Raw genomic sequence first — 19079 nt, 5'->3', positions numbered from 1 at the left:
TTCAGGATCAAATATCTGCTACATTCACACTCATAAAAATTTTTATAAATTAGTGCTCCAAGTTGTGAGTATTTGAACTACATCAAAATAATCATTCTCCATTTCTCTTTCTATACTATATGCAAACATTTATTGCTTATGTACATGTATATAGATATATATGCATGCAATAGAGTCCTGTTTGTTTCTCCAAGCTTCTTAGTTAATATAAATTTTTTATTTCGAATCTCATTTTTAGAATTACATTAAAAAAAAATATAAATATTTAAAATAAATAAAAGTTACAAGACAATGGATCGTGAATTAATAGAAAAATTTATTGAAGTCACTGGTAAGTAAAAAAAAATTAATTTTTACTCAAAAAAAATCTATAAGTTTTTTTTTTTATTTTTTTTTTCAATAATTTTTTCCTAAAAAAATTACAGGAGAATCTGAAGAAACTGCTGTTCAATATCTCACAATCGCTGACGGTAATGTTGAGCAAGCGATCACGCTGATGTTTGAAGGTGGACCTGTACCAGCACAAAGAATTGCTCCTGACGAAGAACCAGAAGTTCGTCCCCCTATTTCACCAACTCAAGAAGTTTTAGTCCCCGATGATTCTATTTATGTTCTTCCTCGAGCTTCCAAGAGTGTCTTTGACAGGTTCAGAGATTTCTCCGTTGAAATACGTAATTTATCATACAATCGACTATAAATTTACTTAAAATTTTTTTCAGTATCAATTAATTAATTAATTTATTTATTTGAATTATTAAATCAATAGGTAGACAAGAGGAAGAAATGACAAGACAAGTAAGTGGTGAAAAAATACCCTCTCATTGTAAAACAAAACGTCTTGAAGATCTATTTCGTCCACCATACGATATATTGTTTTTGGGAACATTTGTTGAGGCTCGTGAATACGCAAAGTCAAAAAATCGTTGGCTTCTAGTTAATGTACAAAACCCACAAGAATTTGCATGTCAAATGCTTAATAGAGACGTTTGGTCTGACAAACAAATAAAAGAAATAATTAAAGATCATTTCGTTTTATGGCAGGTTTGTATATTTATTTATTTTTTAATTATATCGAGCAGTAATAAATAAAAAAATTAAAATAAATTTATTAGGTATTGTCAGATACTGCCGATGGACGAAGATACATTGACTTTTACAATGTGCTTGACTATCCTTATCTAGCAGTTGTTGATCCAAGAACGGGGGAATGTATGCGCTCATACAATACAATATCAATGGACCATCTTCTAACTGGGTTGAATGACGTGCTGAGCTCTCAACCATCACCAGACTGTAGCTCAGACTCACCCGACGTCGAAGCCTCACATTGCGAGCCAACATCATCAGCAAAACGTGGTGGTCATTTTAATAATTCTAAAGATTCCGGTAGGAGAATTAAAAAATCGCGTGTCTCTATTGATCCAACAACTTCAGTTGGTTTGTAATTTATCATAATAAAATTAATCAACAATATCAATAATTAAATAATTATTTTTTTTTTTTCTATCAGGTTTTAAAAGTCTGAATGGAGAGCCATCGGTCAGTACAAGTACCGGAAGTAGCGCCGTGATTCGCGGAAAGAGAAGTCGTATGGAGATTGATAACGCTGATGGTGATCCTGCTGATGAAGCTGCTATGCCTACAAAAGAAGTTAATATTATTTATATTTATTAATTAATCAATTTTATTAATTATTTGTTAATTAATTGTATTTTATTTAAGGACTCGGTGGCTAAAACTTCTAACAGTACACCGTCGGTGTCAAATGACATCAGTAAACCGTCAACTTCGAGTTACAATAGTAAACCATCTACTTCAACTTATAATAGTAAACCTTCTACGTCTAGTTACAATAATACACCATCGACTTCAACAAACAACAGTATACAGTCTATTTCAAGTAAAAATGATATGGGTATAAAGATATTTTCATTTTTAACTTTGATTAAAGACATTTTTATCAAGTCTCACTTACTCTACTATTTTAATACTTTGAATGTCCGATTTGTCATAATCGTTTTTTAATTTTATCAATTAGGAACTCAACGGTACTTGGTAAATAAATATCAAAATTTTTATGTCAAGATCATGATTCAAAATGTAAAATTTTTTTGGTTAAAATTTAGTTAAATTGCGTTTAGCTTTCAATTAATTAATTAATTTATTTATTTATTTATCAATATTGTACACCAATCAGCTATATACGACTGGTTACAAAATATATGGAAAACTATGACTTTAAAGTAGAAACATATTCAATTATTATTAAACTGACATTTTTGACTGAGAAATGACAAAGCTTGATTAATTATTTAGATTTTTTAATATTTGAGTGAAAAACCGGAAGAGATCCACGAAATAAATCGATGTCTGAATTGAGCTTAATAACAATATGACTAATAGTGCAGCAGCTAAAAAAAATGTTAAGTTTAAATGAAGAATTTATTTATATGATGGTGATGTATTAAATTAAAATTTTAATACGTGCAAAAACATATGAAGAATTTAAAAAAAATATTTAGAGTATATAACAATTAGTAATAATGAGGAAATGAAATAAAAATCGTGATAACCCAGTAGTAGGGCAATTAAGCCAATAAGGGGACAAGTTTTAAAATAATTTTTTAATGGATTTGAATATTATCAAAAAAAATTATTATTGTCCCGCTACTGGTCTCGGGATCCGACATTGTCTTGATGTCAACTAGTGCTTTAATCTCTTTGTTAGTCAATTAATAAAATTATAAATACAGTTATGACATTTCAAGATCATTGAATTTATTTTCAAAATTGGATGGGGGACAGTAATTAAAATGCCATTAAATTAATATAAAAAAATATCTTATAAAAATAATTTATATTTATAGCTAATGGTGAATTGTCATTACGATTGTGTTTGCGACTACCTGGTGGTGAACCAGAAACAATTTCGATGCGTGCTACCGACACTATTGAGGTAACTTTATAACATACAATAAATTATTGTTAATTTATTTATCTATTATATGTATTTATCATTTTTTTTTTTAGTGCTTTATAAAACGCATTGAAGACATGGGATACTCACGAACAGAGCACACATACTTAATTCCATTCCCAAAAACAAATGTAGGTGCACTGCCAACGGATTCACAATTGCGTGATACTGTTTTGTATCCATCAAGCACAGTATTCATTACAAAAGTCTAAAAAAAACTCACTTTTTTTATTTCTTTTATTTCATTGCATAAAATCATTTTATTCATAAAAAAACACTGCCATTTTATAAATTTTTTAAATATTAGTGAGAGGGTAATAAAATTCCAACTCATTTTTTTTTTTTAAGTTAATTTATTGGTAAATTATAATTATTAAATATATACAAATTATTCACTGCCAATTACTGAGATGTTTATATTTTTTCTCAGTAGTAGTTAGTTAGTTTTTTTTTTTTATTTGTAATTACAATGGCTAAAATTTTGTCTTCCTCTAAATATTCCCGGCAGATCTGAATTACGGTATTTTACAGTAAATTGCGGTATTTTACCATCCAATTGCGGGATTGAACCATAAAAGTAAAGTGAAATGGCGGTATTTCATTTTCAAAATGCGGATTTACTGCAAAATTACGGCATTTCATCTCTAACTAAAGTATTGTACTTGAGTTACGGTAAAAATTTCATACTTTATATGTCTTAGAATATGACTCTACTTTAATTATCCTTTATCAGATATACAGTTCACGGTCATTTACAGGAAATTACTGTGGCATGCGGTAAAGTCGCCGTATAAAAACGGTATTTTGCGGCAAAGTTCGCGAATTTACGGTAAAACCAGAGTTTGTCATAATTCGGGTTTGCGTAAAGTGAAGTATTGTACCGGAGTTACGGTAAAAATGCTACAATTTACAGTAAATTACCGCATATTACTGTAACTTGATTAAATTACCGCCAAGTGCGGCAAATTTGACGTATTAATCACCGTATTTTCTGGAAAAATACGGTGATTAAGAGTCAATACCGTAATTTACCGTACTTCAGATCCACTAGAAATATTTAACCCCATTCTCATAATTTTTAAATACATCACATCCATTATTATTATCATTTGTTTATCTTTTTATATAAAAGTATTAAATAATCTGATTGAACATAATTTTTGATATTAACGTTTAGTTTGATATAAAAAGTAAAATCTATGTAATAAATAAATATAAAAGCTTAGCTGTCTGTAAACCGACAAAAATAAAATTTTATTGATTGATACAGAAGACAATTGATGTAATAAACATAATCTCAAATGTATAATTATAAATAAACTATTTAAAAATATAATCAATAAGTATATATATTATATATAATTTAATATAAATATATTAAATAAATATATTACTATGTTTTATTATAATATTAATAGTTATAGAAAAAATAGGTGTATGAAGATAAATTCTAATGCGATCTAAATAGAATAGTAATAAATTTGATTGAGTGTTAATTAACACCGAAGCTTTATATAAAATTTTACAGTGAAGGTTTTCGCGTGATTGATTGAAACTTTAAATTATTGCCAGCCACATCGCCTGTAGTAGTGATCGCCCAAGAAAAAAAAAAATAATGAATAAAATTAGACATGATTTAATATTTTTAGCCAACGCAATAGTAATATAACTATCATTTTAATCATAATGATTAATATTTATAATTACCTACTGGTTAGTAATTAATATTTTTTTTTATTTGACTGATCGTCATCAGCAGAAATATCAATTCCACTTAACTCAAGTTTTATTAACCATTGCGTTAACGCATCATCTAAAATAATAATAAATAATGATAATAAAGATGATGTAAGATTTACATTAATTAATAACTTTTAATTGATTTACAGTATGGAAATTAATAAAGCAGATTATCAAGAGTAAATGCTGATTTTAAATAGTTATGAAAAATATTATCAACTTTTTAGTGATTAACAATACTATTAGTTTTTAAAAATATCACGTTATATAATTATTTAATTTTTTTCTGCATTACAATTAAATTTCGTTGTTTTGGTAAACGTTTTTAAAGCAATAATGTATTATTGTAATTAATTAGTTGAGATTTTAAATATTTTGTTGAGTAATTTATGTGAAGAGTTCTTGTTTTATACCAAGTTGTTCGAGGAATAATCCCATGGGTGTGCGCTTCAATCCAATTCCCTCAATTTTATTGACAACTTTGTTTTTAATACTTCTTAATCTCAATGATGCGTGTACAAATGTTGCTAAAATAAATTTTTATTTCAAATAATTATTGTTTTTTCGTTTAGGGGAGGAGGGCAAAACGGGGTACTGAAGGAAATTTAAGTTTTCAGAGACTCAAATACGCTAAATCTTTTTTTTTATGATATTTAAAGTAAATAAAAAAATCTTTAGCTGCCGTTAAAAAAAAATCGCATTTTTTGTGGGCAAAATGGGGAACTCCCTAAAATATTATTAAAAGTTAATTAAATTTCAAAATTGTAAATATTTTAAAGTTGATTATTGAAATTCATCTGAAGTAATTTTACACTGGGAGTTCTTTTATTATAAATTGATAAAAAATCAAATCGAAGGTAAATGTAGTATCTGGGGCATGTTAAAAAAAAGACTGAAGATTGATAAATATTTATCCAGGTGGTTAGCAAGTGGAAAATCACATGGTTTAATTAAAACCAGAGGACCGAAAGAATACCTGGAGCATGTTCAGGAGTTCACTCTGCAAGATTTCCATGTAAGAACTTGGATATATGGATTTCTTTGTGGGAAATTCATATAGGAATCTGGGTTTCTATATAAGTAATTTCTATAGAATCCAGTGTACCTGGATTTCTATGTCTATCGTCTATTGATACAAATATATAAATCTATGCTAGATTCCTATAGGATCCGATTCCCATATGGATTTTTTGATAGGGTAATGTAATTATAATTATACTATTAGACTTAGATTATGTTTTAACAAAAGTGATAACTAATGAGTAATTATAAATATAAACGTACCAGAAAAAGGTAATAAAATACCAAAGAGAAATACAAGAAGTGATCCTAAAGTATATGTAAGAAAACATCCACCACAAATAACAATCAGAAGACCGGCAAGTGGGTTTTGTTTTTTGAAATTGTGTATCGCTCTTCCTTCACTTGAAACATATGCAAATATTGCCACTACAATTGCCATTGATATCATACCCAATAGCATTTTTCCTGGATGAATTATCCTAGAAGCGGTTTGAAATAATATACATATTATGCATATATATGCATACAATATTCTTAGACATTTAAAATTAATCAATATCCTCAAGTATAAAAATAAGCACAAATAAGAGTTGATTCGTATACATACCCAACAATCAAAAATATAATAACAGACATAAAAAAATAATTCGTCTGATAGTAAAGTAAATTATTGACAACTCGGTTTCCCCATTTATCAAGATCTTTTAAATTTGGAATTTGAAAACGTGCCGATTCTAATATAAAATCATCAAGACTACGCAATGGTGGTAACTCCATTCCTGAATTATTACCTATTTTTGATTTATCCATTGTTATTATTGTTACTTATTACTTTATATTTATTTCGTACTTTACTTTAATTTATAAAAAAAATTATTCCAATACTGATTTTAATTATAATTCAATATGTAACTAATTATTTTGAGACTGTGACGTGATCAGACTTCATTCGGCTTTTAATATATCAACTTAACTGAGTTACGTATTACATATATACATATATCTATTTATGAGTATGTGTAAATACACATTGTACACATACATGTATATTTTGCTTATAAAATTACCAATAAAAAAAAAATAAACTGGATATAAATTAAAATAAATAAAAGAGCGCGAATTATTTAAATGATTTATTTTAAAAACTTTATCAAATCTTAATTATCATAAGTATCCTATATATTTAATGATATAAATATTATTTATAAAATATTATCATGAACATGTCAAATATAAAGACATGGTAAATTGCAATTAGATGTATAATTATTAATTAAAATTTGTTAGTTGTAAATAATTTATATTAAAAAAGAAATTAAATTATTAAGTATTTAATTTGCAGCATCACAAGCGTCAATCCAGTCATTGTAAACATCCAGAGGATCTGATAGAACGTTAACTGTTGTTTGGAAATCTTCTAAACAAATACGACAGCAAATTCTTGCTGTTTTCCTTGGCTTGTCCCTGTTAAATAATTTATTATTAATTTTATTAAGTAATTTATAATTATAATAATAATAATAAATACATACATTTTAACTTCACATGATTTTTCATGATTGCAAAAAGGGCAGGTAAATTGTGTATCCAGTGGAATAATATTTTTTTTTCTTACTGGCGCTTGTCTTTTACTCTTTTTACGTCCCATTTTATTTTATTTTTTGTTTAAAACAATTTTTAAGATGACAGTACAATTATTTTTTATACTTAATAATATTAAATAATAAATAGTAAATAGAATACACAAAAAAATGGAGACGGCTGATAAATGTAAACTAAAAATTGACAATAGTATAAATTAAAATGGCTATGGGCTGGATTTTGTACAGTATGATGGTTTCCTATTCAGGAAGTAATGGCTTAAATTGGAGGGGATAATATTGTGATAGAGTATTTTTATTATTTTTAAAATTAAATTTGGTAAAAGTCATATTTATTTACAGGATACCAATTATTGAAACTATTATACTTTATTTACTTACAATAATGAAAAATGGAGTTGTAATTTATAATTGTTGATTATAAATGAGAAAAGTTTGTTAATGATTTAAGACCAAGATCATAATTCCGCCTTTGACTCGACCTTTTATTTAATCATTAATTATTATTGAATTGTCACCAGATTCTACTGTAATTTTTTATTTCATTAATACTACTACTGATTTATAATAGAAAAGTAATGTATTTAGATTTTGTGTAATTAATGTTCTTTTATTCATACACGCGTATCAATGGAAGATAGACATAAAAATCCAGATACCCCGGATTCTATAAAAATTACTTGTATAGAAACCCAGAATTTCTCACAAAAAAATCCATGTGTCCAAGCTTCTATATGGGAATCCAGGTACCCATAGTTTCCTATGTGGATTTCCTATATGGGAACCCAAATACACATTATTTCTTACATACATTTTTATATAAACCCATATACCCCTATATTAATTCCAATGGATTCTGACATAAATCCATACTTTCTTATATGGATTCCTAAGCAATCATACATAGATGTGCTTTTAAAAGGCAATGTTTTACGGAATTATTCCTCTCATAAAAAGATCTATCAAACTGTAGCAGCACTATACGTCTATCTTCTAAGATTAACACAATAACGAAAAAATACCCTTGCAAAGCCGGGCGGGTTGCTAGTTTAAATTAAAATAAACACAAAATACTTTTTCAAATTATGTATTCATATTGCTTTACAAAATTACAATAGCTTTATTTATTAATTTTTTTGGAGTATGATGCTGATTGATGAAAGAAAAAAAAATAATAATAAACGTAGACAAAAAGAAAAATAAGGTCTTACGAGAGTTTAAAATTAAAAATTAAGTATAGGCAGTTGAAATTAATTTAAATATTAATAACACGAGATAGTTTCTGGACTCTATTAAGCAGTAAATCTCCTTGTTTGACCATTGCTTGGTACTGCCAATTTTTACTGTCAGGCCGATTAGTCTCGACTACTCCACCAACACGATCAACTTTGCAATGTAATCTTCCAGCGGCGATGTAACGTGATAATTCCCTGGAGAAAAAACATTTTCAACGTTAATTTATTAAATAAAACAATAATGTTTTGAATTTTAAATAGTTAATTATTTATTTTAAGTACTTACAGATCAACGTAATCAACAGTAACACCAAATGCTTCAGCCATGTACTGCAATGTCAATGATCTGTATGATTCTAGAAGCTGTGTGTACGCTAATATACGCATTTCTCGTACGTAATAACGGTAATGAGGATGGATTAAGTAATCTCGTCGTAATAAACCTTCAACTTGAGCTGAAAAAATTATATTAATAGTTATAAAATTATTAATTATTACACTTTGAAGTCCAAATTAAAAAAAAAGTAATTAATTGATAATAGTTAATAAATATTTGCACTTCAATGTAAGTAATTAAAATCGACTAAAAATTAAATAATACTAAAATTTACTATGAATTAATTTCTGTATACGCTCTTTTGGCTTTAGTAACTGAGTTTACAACCAAAAAGGCGTATGTTTGTTTTAATTACTAATGATATTGTAGACTTATTCTAAAGCTGAAAATTGGAAAAAAAAAATTTGAAAGCCAAAAGAGCGTAGTTTAAGCTTTATGTCTTTTTGGCTTTCCAAATTTTGTTTTTGAATTTTTAGCTATAAAAATGTCTTTTTCGAAAAAGTAACATAATATGTTTATAGATGTCTGATGATGATTCAATAAAAAAATTGAAACGTCGCTAAATTAATAATTAGTGGTTTCAATGTATTGCCGACATTCCTGATAAAAATCACTTATTAATTATAGTGGATGTGAATTAACAAAATAATATTTAAATAATTATTACCAAGATTTTTGAAGAAATCTGCGTAGTGGCAGTTGTATAAAGAGAAAAGAAACTCTTTGCAATCAGCATTATTGTGCAATACTTCCAAGATTTCGGAGCCTTTAATTATTTTATCTCTCAATTCATTTCTCGGTAGACTAATCATTGACAAGTATACCGTGTAGCGCACAAACGTATTGTAATCCATTAGTTCATAGCTCGTAAATGTACTTATTGTATCGAGGAAAAAATTAGCAGCTTCTTTGAAGTCGCGTACTGCTATACAGTAAGTTCCTTGATAAACTTTGAGGCGGTTCCGTCTGTCCCAATCCCCTCCTTCGTCTATCAAACTAGAGGAAAATAAAAAATTCTTTTTTAAACAACTGACAAGCGTCCCGGTTTTCAGAGTGTCACTATAAACAAATATGAACATACGCCTTTGCCTTGTCGATGTTCCGAGTGATGTGATCGTGATCCATGTAAAATAATCCTATTCTTATATTGTGAAAAACAATATCAAGTCTATGACCAAGTGATACTGTTTTTTCATAAGTCTTTCTGAATGCTGATATAGATCCTTCCTTGTCACCAATGCGACATAAATGCTCTGATTTTTTTAAATTCGCTTCACGTACTTCCATCTCGCCTAAATTTTGTTCAGCATCAGCAATAGCATCATCAAGTACTTTCAATTGCTCACGATTACATGTTCGCATTTTTTCCATAAGTGCTTCGTCTACTGGCCATTCAAGATCACGACAGACTTCTTCATAAAAAGGGGCCATGTCTATAATTAGCAATTAAATATTTATTTAAATTAATAAATTATAATGATATAAACAATATTCTATTAAATTGATAACAAACAATTGATCAATAATTTTGAGGTTAATTAAAAATGTAAATTTAAACAAACAAGAAAATAATTAATTAATAAATGTGCAACTCACTGTCAGCTTTGATAGCATTCATCAACTTAGCCTTCAAACTCTCATCATTTTTATGTTCGGGTAAACTCAACAAAAATTTTGTTTGAGCCAATTCAAAATTTGGATTCTTCTCCAGTCCATCGTCTTCTAAATTTTCAATCGGCATTTTATTTATTTAATTGGTTACTTAACTAATTATTATAAATTATCTATAAATCTTTTTTATGTGATGAATAAACACTTTCGAGACCGTGTCTGGAGCACATTCACAAAATAATTCAAGAAGGATAACTTGTCATCAATTTTTTGAGTCATAAAATCTAATTTAAGTTTATTATTTTCCTTATAGATGGCAGTCAAATTCAAAACTCCCGCTCAATTTCAAATTTATCAAAGTAAAGGTATTGGTCTGTTCGGATTCTCCGCCTGGCGCACTGGGGCGCTTGCAATATACCCGAGAAAATTAAAATTCATAATTAACTTTAATTAGTAGAAAAAAAGTGAATTACCAATTAAAAAAAAATATATTAATTATCAGTGTATTGATTGAAGTGAAATTTAAGTAAAACAAATCTTAGTATTTTGAATCGATCATTAATTAATAGAAATTAATGTTAATTTCGTGTGCGAAAAAAGCGTCAAAGTACCCTGGGGAGAAACTACGAGACAGAAGATTTTGCCCCGTGACTGCAAGACAACCTACGCAATAAATCTGTAATAATTTAAATTTGTTTTTATACCTATAATTATTGATAAAACATTACATTAAAAACACAGAAAAATATCCGATTCTGAAGTTGGCCTACGTCTAACAATTTTTTGGATTTTCTTCAAAATAAAACGATTGTAAAAAAAAATATTTCAAATAATTGCACCTATAGTTTTTAAAATTTTCTACATGTCCATATTTTTTTTGTAATTAATTAACTTCAGGATCATCCAATTTTTCAAATATAATAAATATTCAAATCCATTTTACGTGACTCCAACATCATTCGAATTCTTCGAATTTAAAAAATTTATATTTAATCGTCACAAAATATAATTAAAAGTTCACTTTTACTGTAAAATGAAATCTCATCAACTTAAATTAATTAAAAGAATTCAAATTTTCCCGCGGTTATTTAAAAAACAATTTGACAAAAAACTATTTTATTTAGTGACAGCTGATAGCGGGGTTGGTAAAACTGAATGAACTATTATCAGTCAGAGAATCCTTGAAAAAGAAATAGCCAGAACAGCTGGAAGTGTGTCTGTATCATACAAAGCATTAGCAGAAAACTTTTTTTTTTCCACATATATTTCCTCAATTTACGAATCATTATATATTTTCTAAACAATCTGACCACGTAAGTAACATATTCTGACCTGATAAATAATTTAAAAATCGTAATCATCATTGCTAACTTTAACAAAATTAATATTCTCAAATAATGCGCAATCATCAGTACAATAATAATCCTATCCAACGTAACAATAAATCAGAGTGCCAGTTATACGTTATATTTTCTTGGACTTAACCTAATTTTAACCGTACATACGATTTTGAATTTATATGTCATAAGGTCACATTTAAAACTAAATTATAAATAAATTGACGTCAACAAATAAATAATTGTTGACAAGTGACAGCAAGTTATTATTTTTAAAAAGTAAATTATAGATTAATAATAGATTTTAATTCTAGGCTTAACGCAAATACAATTGGAGTTTCAAACACGTCAGTGAACTAAATAACCATCAACATGACGGAGGACATGTTAGGAGCTGATATTTGCCGGGTGTGTAGATCAGAAGGTCTCTCGGACCGACCACTCTTCCATCCGTGCATCTGCACTGGTAGTATCAAGTGGATCCATCAGGAATGTTTACTCCAGTGGATGAGATACTCTCGAAAAGAGTACTGTGAATTATGTGGTCACAGGTTTTCATTCACACCAATTTACAGCCCAGATATGCCGCGTCGTCTACCACTCCGCGATGTCGTAGGTGGATTATTTTCAAGTGTTGTAACGGCTGTTAGTTATTGGTTCCATTACACTTTGGTAGCACTTGCGTGGCTGGGTTTGGTACCTTTGACAGCTTGTCGTACTTATCGTGCATTATTCAGCGGGTCATTGGACCTGGTTAGAGTAAGTAACATTATATTACACACCAAGGGAGGAAAGTAGAACATTCCAACCCACGTGAAGAATTTCCTAGTGCCTAGTACAACAAAACACTAGTATTTTCACCAGACCTGCACCTGAAAGTTTAAATTTTTCCTTCTGTTTGTGGGAAGAATGACGCGCTAATTTTTATCATTTGTTTTCTTACAAAATGAGGCTGGCAAACACGTGGATTGTGACATCCTACCTTTTTCCGTGGCTTGTATACGATTTTTCACTGGACCTTCACCTGAAAGTTCAAAATTTTGCCTGTTTATGGGAAGAGATTTTTATCATAAAGGAAAAGAACGACTTTCTTTCCTCTAAACAGGACGGGAATTTAAACTTTCGGTGCAGGTATGGCGAAAAATATTCAAACATTTATCTATTAGCCATTTAATAAAATTACCGTAATTATTTAATTATAGATAATGTCTCTACCCATGGATATGCTGTCGCTTGACAATATATCATCGGATGTGTTTCACGGTTGCTTTGTTGTGACTTGTACTCTGTTCGCGTTCATCGGGTTGGTGTGGCTTCGAGAGCAAATATTGCATGCAGGTGGACCGGATTGGTTGGAGAGAAATGTCCAACAACTACCAGCAGCGGGTGGAAATAATCAAGCCGCGGCAGTGCAACCGCAGCTACAAGATCCACCTGGACAACCTGATGTTGTACGTGGAGATAATAACAACGTACCGCCATTTGTTGACGAACCGCCACGTCCAGTTGATGTTAATGATGACGATCAGCCTATGTACCGTGAAGTTGGTGATAACAGTCCAGAGAATGCAGTAGTGGGTGCTGAGGCGAATCAAGAGCCACGTAATGAGGGCAATGATAACGCTGAAGAAGCTCAAGGGGAAGGAGCTGCTGTTGGGTGGGAAGGACAGGTCCAAGATCAGGCTCAAGCACCTGGTGAAGCTGAAGAAGCCAATTGGAACCCTATGGAATGGGACAGACCTGCTGAAGAACTAACTTGGGAACGTCTTCTTGGCTTAGACGGCTCGCTCTTATTTCTCGAGCACGTTTTCTGGGTGATATCATTGAACACGGTGTTCATTCTGGTGTTTGCATTCTGTCCTTACACATTTGGATATTACACAATAGCCGCTCTGGGACTAAAGGAACATGCAGCAGCTTCACACTTCGAGGGTCTGGTGACGACACTTTGTGGCTACGGTGTAATCGGAACTATCTTGGTTATTTTACATACAGGAGCTGCAATATTCGGGTTGCAACGTTCCCAGCGTTTCCTCGGACTCGGTTACGTCGTCGTAAAAGTATCACTGCTCTCAGTAGTGGAGATCGGAGTGCTGCCTCTGGTTTGCGGCTGGTGGCTTGACATTTGTTCGCTCGCAATGTTTGATGCAACACTTAAAGATCGTGAATCATCATTCAGACTAGCACCAGGTACCTGTATGTTCATACATTGGCTCGTTGGGATGGTTTACATCTACTACTTTGCCTCATTCATTCTCTTACTTCGCGAAGTACTGAGACCCGGTGTCCTCTGGTTCTTGCGTAATTTAAATGACCCAGACTTTTCGCCGATCCAAGAGATGATTCATTTACCAATTTTACAACACGCGCGCAGACTAATAGTGTCAGCAGTAATATTTGGTACAGCCATACTACTGATGCTGTGGCTGCCAATCAGACTCTTGAGATGGGCATGGCCTGGATTTTTACCCTACACAGTCACAGTGCAAACTGAATCCCAAGTAAGTGAGTTATCACTTGAGCTACTGCTTCTCCAAGTTATTCTACCAGCGCTGCTAGAGCAATCGCACACGCGAACGTGGCTCAAGGCTTTGATCCGCGGGTGGTGTCAAGCAGTCGCTTGGATACTAGATCTCCAGTCTTACTTGCTGCGCGATCAACGAGATGATCAAGGTCCAGCGGTTATTGAAGAGCAGCAGCATCCAGGATTGGGTGCCGCTCATCAGGCAGCACATCAAGCCGCTCAAATGCTGCACCGTGACATTCCTACAGGCTATCAGCCTTACGTACGGACGAAATGGTTTCCACTGAGACTAGTTGGACTACTGATATGTGTCTGCATTTCTTTGGTCATCGCCAGTCTTGTTGCCATGACTTTGCCAGTCTGGCTGGGTCGTAGAGTGATGGCTCTGTGGATGGTTGGAGCACCAGCACCTTCACCGCCAGTATTGCCACCAACTCTATCAGTAAACAGTCAGTATCCTTGCTTAATAAATTTAATTGTTACTTTAATTTTATAACTCTTGTATTGTTATTTAATTTTCAGGTGTAGGCGAAGCCATGGTCGTGTTCTCAGGACGAGTTCATGAAATTTACACCGTCGCTTGTGGTACTTACGTCTGCTGGGCAGCAGCACGTGGTCTGGCTCTGGCACTGTCGTGGTTACCACGTGGACGACGTGCTATTCTAGACAGAATAAAACACTGGGCGATTGTCAGCGTAAGAGCCTCGATAGCTTTTGTTCTGCTGGTTGGTGTAATTCCACTACTATTTGGCCTTCTACTGGAACTAGTTGTCGTTGTGCCACTTCGTGTACCCCTGGAACAAAATCCCATCCTGTTTATCTGGCAAGACTGGGCACTAGGTGTCCTTTACACCAAAATAGCAACAGCTGTTACCATGATGGGCCCCGAGTGGCGACTGCGTCTTGCTATTGAGAAAGCTTACAATGACGGTGTCAGAGAAATGGATCTTAAATTCATAATAACAGAATTAGCAGCACCTGTTATCGGTGTATTTGGTCTGGCATTAGCAGTACCCTATGCCTTTGCTTATGGTATTGTGCCATTATTTGTAACAAATTTACAAACACAAATATTAATAGCTAGGTGTCTTTATTCTGTTTTACTTTGGATAATATTTGTTTGTGTTTTGATAGTATTTCATATACGACAGTTTAAAAAACTTTATGAGAGAATTAAAAATGATAAATATTTAGTGGGGCAACGTTTGGTTAATTACGAGCATCGAAATAAACAAACGCAGAAAGTTACTAATTAATTAATTAATTAATAACTTTTATTATTTTATTAATTAATTGATTAATATTTAAGATAAGATACGTGCAATGTGACCCGATATGGTTTAGATTTAGCTTCGTGTACATTCTTATATTATCATCTTTTATTTACTAATACATCAATTAATAATAATAATAATAATAATAATAATAATAATAATAATAATAATAATAATAATAATAATAATGAATCAAAGATAATTTATGCATTTCCAGTTAATAAATATTTAAATTCAAGGCCATTCTTAGACAGTTTCTCCCTTTTTTGAAATTTTAAATGACAGCTGTCGTAATGGTATTAAAATTTTATCAATTAATTAAAAACATTAAAGCATTAATTAGAAAAAGAACAATTTCGTTGAGATATAGATTTTAAAACAATTACTTAGTTGACATCAATTAGAAGTTAAAATAAATTTCAGTAAAATTTTCATGCCAATTTTAAAATATTGTAATACCTAATTTATAACAACAGTAAGTAATTTTTAATTCTATATTTGCGAAATTGAGGTTTTAATTAATTAATTAAATTTGAATACGGTAAAAAAATTTGAAAGTTACTGCATATTTTTAAAAAGTGGAGGCCCTGTCTGAGAATACCCTTAATTTTTTTTTTTAAATATTAAATTATTTTTGATGTAAAGGAAAATTAAAATTATAATAAAAGTTATTTAATTTTTTATTAACTGGAGTAAATTGCGTATTTATGACTCATAACAAAATAAAAAAAAGTTACTAAAAATAATTAGCGATGTTAATAATGTAATTTAAAAACTATTTTTATGTAGGCGATGCTAAATAAATCATAAAGACTGTGTTTGTTTTCCAATGTATCGCTTTTTATTGTTTTTAATATTTTAAAAAATTAATTTTCATTGTTTATTTAATACTAATAATAATTATATTTTTTTTTTTATTTATCGCACAATAGTATCGCTTTTACTAATTACCTATTTTACTACGTATTATTATTAATTGCCGTAGATACATCACCTTCCAATTAAAATTATATAAAATACAAATGGAAACAGTCGAAAATTAATAACACTTTATAATTTTAAAAAAGTAAATTAAAAATAATATTACATTGTAGTTTGTAAATTGAAAGAGCGATAAATTATTATTAATTAGTCGTTAATGATAAATATAATGTATAAAAGATTTAAATGATAATATAACTTTATCGATTGACAATTTTAAAATTGTCGATTATTAAACGCGGTTTGTTCGAGATTTATCAATAATAAATAAAATTAAAATTGTGATCTAGTTGATTGAATTTTAATTTTTAAAATATTTTTGATTGATTAAATTTAAAGCAACATTCATTTAAATTGTCTGCATAATTATTTTTTTTCTAATTAAAATTATTTATTGCTTTTAATTCAGTAATGTAAAATAAAATATATATGCAGATACATATAAATTTATTATACTGTAAAATTTTTTCTTAATTAATAATAAACAATAATTTTTAATAATTAAAACTTTTAAATTAACTTTTAATTGTCACATTTTATTAAAATTTATTGTCTTTTACTAATCAATTATTATAACTATTATATAAATAAATAATAAAATAAAACTATTTCGTAATAAAATAATATTAAGTATTTAATTATTGACAGTAATTTAATATTCGTACTGGTAATTATTTAAATATACTAGAAATTTCCTGTATATTATAAAATATTAATTATTTTTAATAATTAAAGGATGAAAAATAAATCAAAAGTAAATTATTCATAATTATTTATTAATCAAGTTTGTTAGACATTTTTTTTTCTACAATAGATCGTTTTAATTTAATTAAAATTTTTTACAACAAATTAATTTTAGTTAATTAATAAAATTTACAGTTCTTCGATCCATTGATTTTCTTCACGTAATTTATTTTCTTCTTCTTCAGTAAAACCACTTTCACCACCAAAAAATAAATCTCTTAATTCTTGTACTCCCATATTTGCAAAAATACTTCCCGCTATTTGAGTTGAATATTCTAGTATATCTAGAAGATTGTATCTATCAGCTAAAATCATAACTTGGATAAAAACCAGAGGGCGAAGGCTCTAAAATTTATAAAGATAAATAATTATAATAAAAAACAGGTGCTTAAATTATTGTTATTATTATTTTAATAATAATTTTGTGAATATTTGTCTACAAAAAACAATTACTTCTAAATGACTTTTATCTTCATCAGTAAACGTCGTTTTTTGAACTGTCTGTAAATCTTCAAGTGGAACTCGTCCTGCATCATTCTGATGTCTATTCATCCAAGTAACAATTTCATTAAATGTTTCCGGATCAACATCTTGTAGATCGATTGGTTTATCATCACCATCAGCATAAAATCGAGCTCGAGAAGTAGATAGAAGTGGATAGAATTTCAAGGCTTCTTTATTTACTTGTAGCTCTACATCATCCATGCAGCGAATCCTTACTTGCTCTTCCTCCATCTAATTTATTAAAATAATCCACACATGATTTAAAAATAATTAAAACTATTTTTTTAAATATTAAGACAGTTACCTTTAATTTAAATTTAATAATATAACTTTTTTATTAAAAAGTGACTTAAGTTAATTAGAAACACTGACTCTATAATAAATAATTTAAAATTATTCAGTCATATTTATACAATTTATTCGTTACTAGAAATAATAGTATTGTCTAGTATTTTCTTTATTTTATTTTTCGGGTAAATTAGAAGGTTCTCGTTACTTTTAATTATTTACACTCATTATTTTTTCATTATTTGTCTTATCTAGACATTATTCGAATGATTATTCATCGATGTTTAATTATTTAAGTGCAATCTTTATTATTTTTCATAAAAATGATTTAAATAATTCAATTTTAATTTTTGAATTTCGCGCCATTGGCGCTACTGCGCGTTGCTAAAGTGGAGGGAGGGGAGAAAATGAATCGCATAATCGATTGCTTTGCTCAACTGGCGGTCCAATAGCAACAGTCAGTATCATCGACAACGGCAGTAGTAGTCCAGATCCTTCTCTATGTACGTTTGAATTAAAACAGTATTGCAGTGGCGTCGCGTTATTATCCATAAAATGTTTCGCTCATAGTTATCGTTTAATTAAATTGTGCAGTGTTTGTAAAATTAAAATTGTGTAAAGTATTTGTGGTGTAGTTGTGTTCAGTGCTAGTGTAAGGTGTTGAATGTTTCGTCTTAGTGTCGAGTGTTGAGTGCTAGTGGAAAGCGTTGCTGATGGCTGATGCTGATATCTTCCTAGGTCCTGATCAAACTCATCTGGCATCGTCTGGTGGGGAAATAGCAGTTAAGTGACGTTTTTTAGCTGAAATACACTTGGAGCAATTTAATTCAAATCTCCAAGTGTATTAGGACACCCTTCTGCACATTATTTCTCCGCCAAGGTTTGTTCAAATACTCAAGTGTT

General features: G+C 29.8%; 6 protein-coding genes across 13 annotated transcripts; 2 read left to right on the top strand and 4 right to left on the bottom strand.

The window, feature by feature from the left end:
• Positions 1-81: 81 nt before the first annotated feature.
• LOC103576610 (UBX domain-containing protein 7) lies at positions 82-4313 on the top strand. 3 transcript variants are annotated; one of them, XM_008556911.2, is made up of 8 exons: positions 82-331; positions 426-671; positions 767-1041; positions 1113-1437; positions 1511-1650; positions 1723-1900; positions 2868-2956; positions 3031-4313. In XM_008556911.2, the coding sequence occupies exons 1-8, from the start codon at positions 292-294 to the stop codon at positions 3187-3189; spliced, it is 1452 nt and encodes a 483-aa protein (XP_008555133.1). In that variant the 5' UTR covers positions 82-291; the 3' UTR covers positions 3190-4313. The 3 variants fall into 3 exon arrangements, with proteins under 3 accessions (XP_008555133.1, XP_008555134.1, XP_008555132.1); XM_008556912.2 differs by having other exon boundaries at positions 83-331; positions 1113-1386; positions 1723-1915; XM_008556910.2 differs by having other exon boundaries at positions 83-331; positions 1723-1915.
• Positions 4314-4399: 86 nt separating this feature from the next.
• Positions 4400-6702, bottom strand: LOC103576608 (PRA1 family protein 3). Of its 5 annotated transcripts, XM_053737611.1 has the most exons (6): positions 6596-6702; positions 6348-6531; positions 6002-6219; positions 5131-5244; positions 4685-4790; positions 4469-4558 (listed from the first exon to the last, which is right to left on the bottom strand). In XM_053737611.1, the coding sequence occupies exons 2-5, from the start codon at positions 6515-6517 to the stop codon at positions 4699-4701; spliced, it is 594 nt and encodes a 197-aa protein (XP_053593586.1). In that variant the 5' UTR covers positions 6518-6531; positions 6596-6702; the 3' UTR covers positions 4469-4558; positions 4685-4698. The 5 variants fall into 5 exon arrangements, with proteins under 5 accessions (XP_008555130.1, XP_053593586.1, XP_014296755.1 ...); XM_014441269.2 differs by having other exon boundaries at positions 6348-6702; XM_053737610.1 differs by having other exon boundaries at positions 4488-4558; positions 4689-4790; positions 6348-6702.
• A 156-nt stretch (positions 6703-6858) lies between these two features.
• Positions 6859-7541, bottom strand: LOC103576607 (transcription elongation factor 1 homolog). Its single transcript, XM_008556906.3, has 2 exons — positions 7273-7541; positions 6859-7204 (listed from the first exon to the last, which is right to left on the bottom strand). The coding sequence occupies exons 1-2, from the start codon at positions 7386-7388 to the stop codon at positions 7072-7074; spliced, it is 249 nt and encodes an 82-aa protein (XP_008555128.1). The 5' UTR covers positions 7389-7541; the 3' UTR covers positions 6859-7071.
• Positions 7542-8412: 871 nt separating this feature from the next.
• Positions 8413-10773, bottom strand: LOC103576606 (26S proteasome non-ATPase regulatory subunit 6). Its single transcript, XM_008556905.3, has 5 exons — positions 10510-10773; positions 9995-10346; positions 9581-9909; positions 8863-9031; positions 8413-8771 (listed from the first exon to the last, which is right to left on the bottom strand). The coding sequence occupies exons 1-5, from the start codon at positions 10652-10654 to the stop codon at positions 8597-8599; spliced, it is 1170 nt and encodes a 389-aa protein (XP_008555127.1). The 5' UTR covers positions 10655-10773; the 3' UTR covers positions 8413-8596.
• Positions 10774-11705: 932 nt separating this feature from the next.
• LOC103576605 (E3 ubiquitin-protein ligase MARCHF6) lies at positions 11706-16483 on the top strand. Of its 2 annotated transcripts, none has more exons than XM_014441270.2 (4): positions 11706-11837; positions 12176-12620; positions 13064-14834; positions 14908-16483. In XM_014441270.2, the coding sequence occupies exons 2-4, from the start codon at positions 12234-12236 to the stop codon at positions 15639-15641; spliced, it is 2892 nt and encodes a 963-aa protein (XP_014296756.1). In that variant the 5' UTR covers positions 11706-11837; positions 12176-12233; the 3' UTR covers positions 15642-16483. The 2 variants fall into 2 exon arrangements, with proteins under 2 accessions (XP_014296756.1, XP_008555126.1); XM_008556904.3 differs by lacking the exon at positions 11706-11837 and adding an exon at positions 11911-12053.
• Positions 16484-17411: 928 nt separating this feature from the next.
• Positions 17412-18282, bottom strand: LOC103576604 (uncharacterized). Its single transcript, XM_008556902.3, has 3 exons — positions 18193-18282; positions 17838-18119; positions 17412-17729 (listed from the first exon to the last, which is right to left on the bottom strand). The coding sequence occupies exons 2-3, from the start codon at positions 18117-18119 to the stop codon at positions 17514-17516; spliced, it is 498 nt and encodes a 165-aa protein (XP_008555124.1). The 5' UTR covers positions 18193-18282; the 3' UTR covers positions 17412-17513.
• Positions 18283-19079: the final 797 nt, after the last annotated feature.

This window comes from Microplitis demolitor, chromosome 3 (genome assembly GCF_026212275.2).
Source record: "Microplitis demolitor isolate Queensland-Clemson2020A chromosome 3, iyMicDemo2.1a, whole genome shotgun sequence".
Classification (NCBI taxonomy): domain Eukaryota; kingdom Metazoa; phylum Arthropoda; class Insecta; order Hymenoptera; family Braconidae; genus Microplitis; species Microplitis demolitor.
Note: the sequence above shows the minus strand (reverse complement) of the source record. Positions and strands in the feature narration are given on the sequence as shown.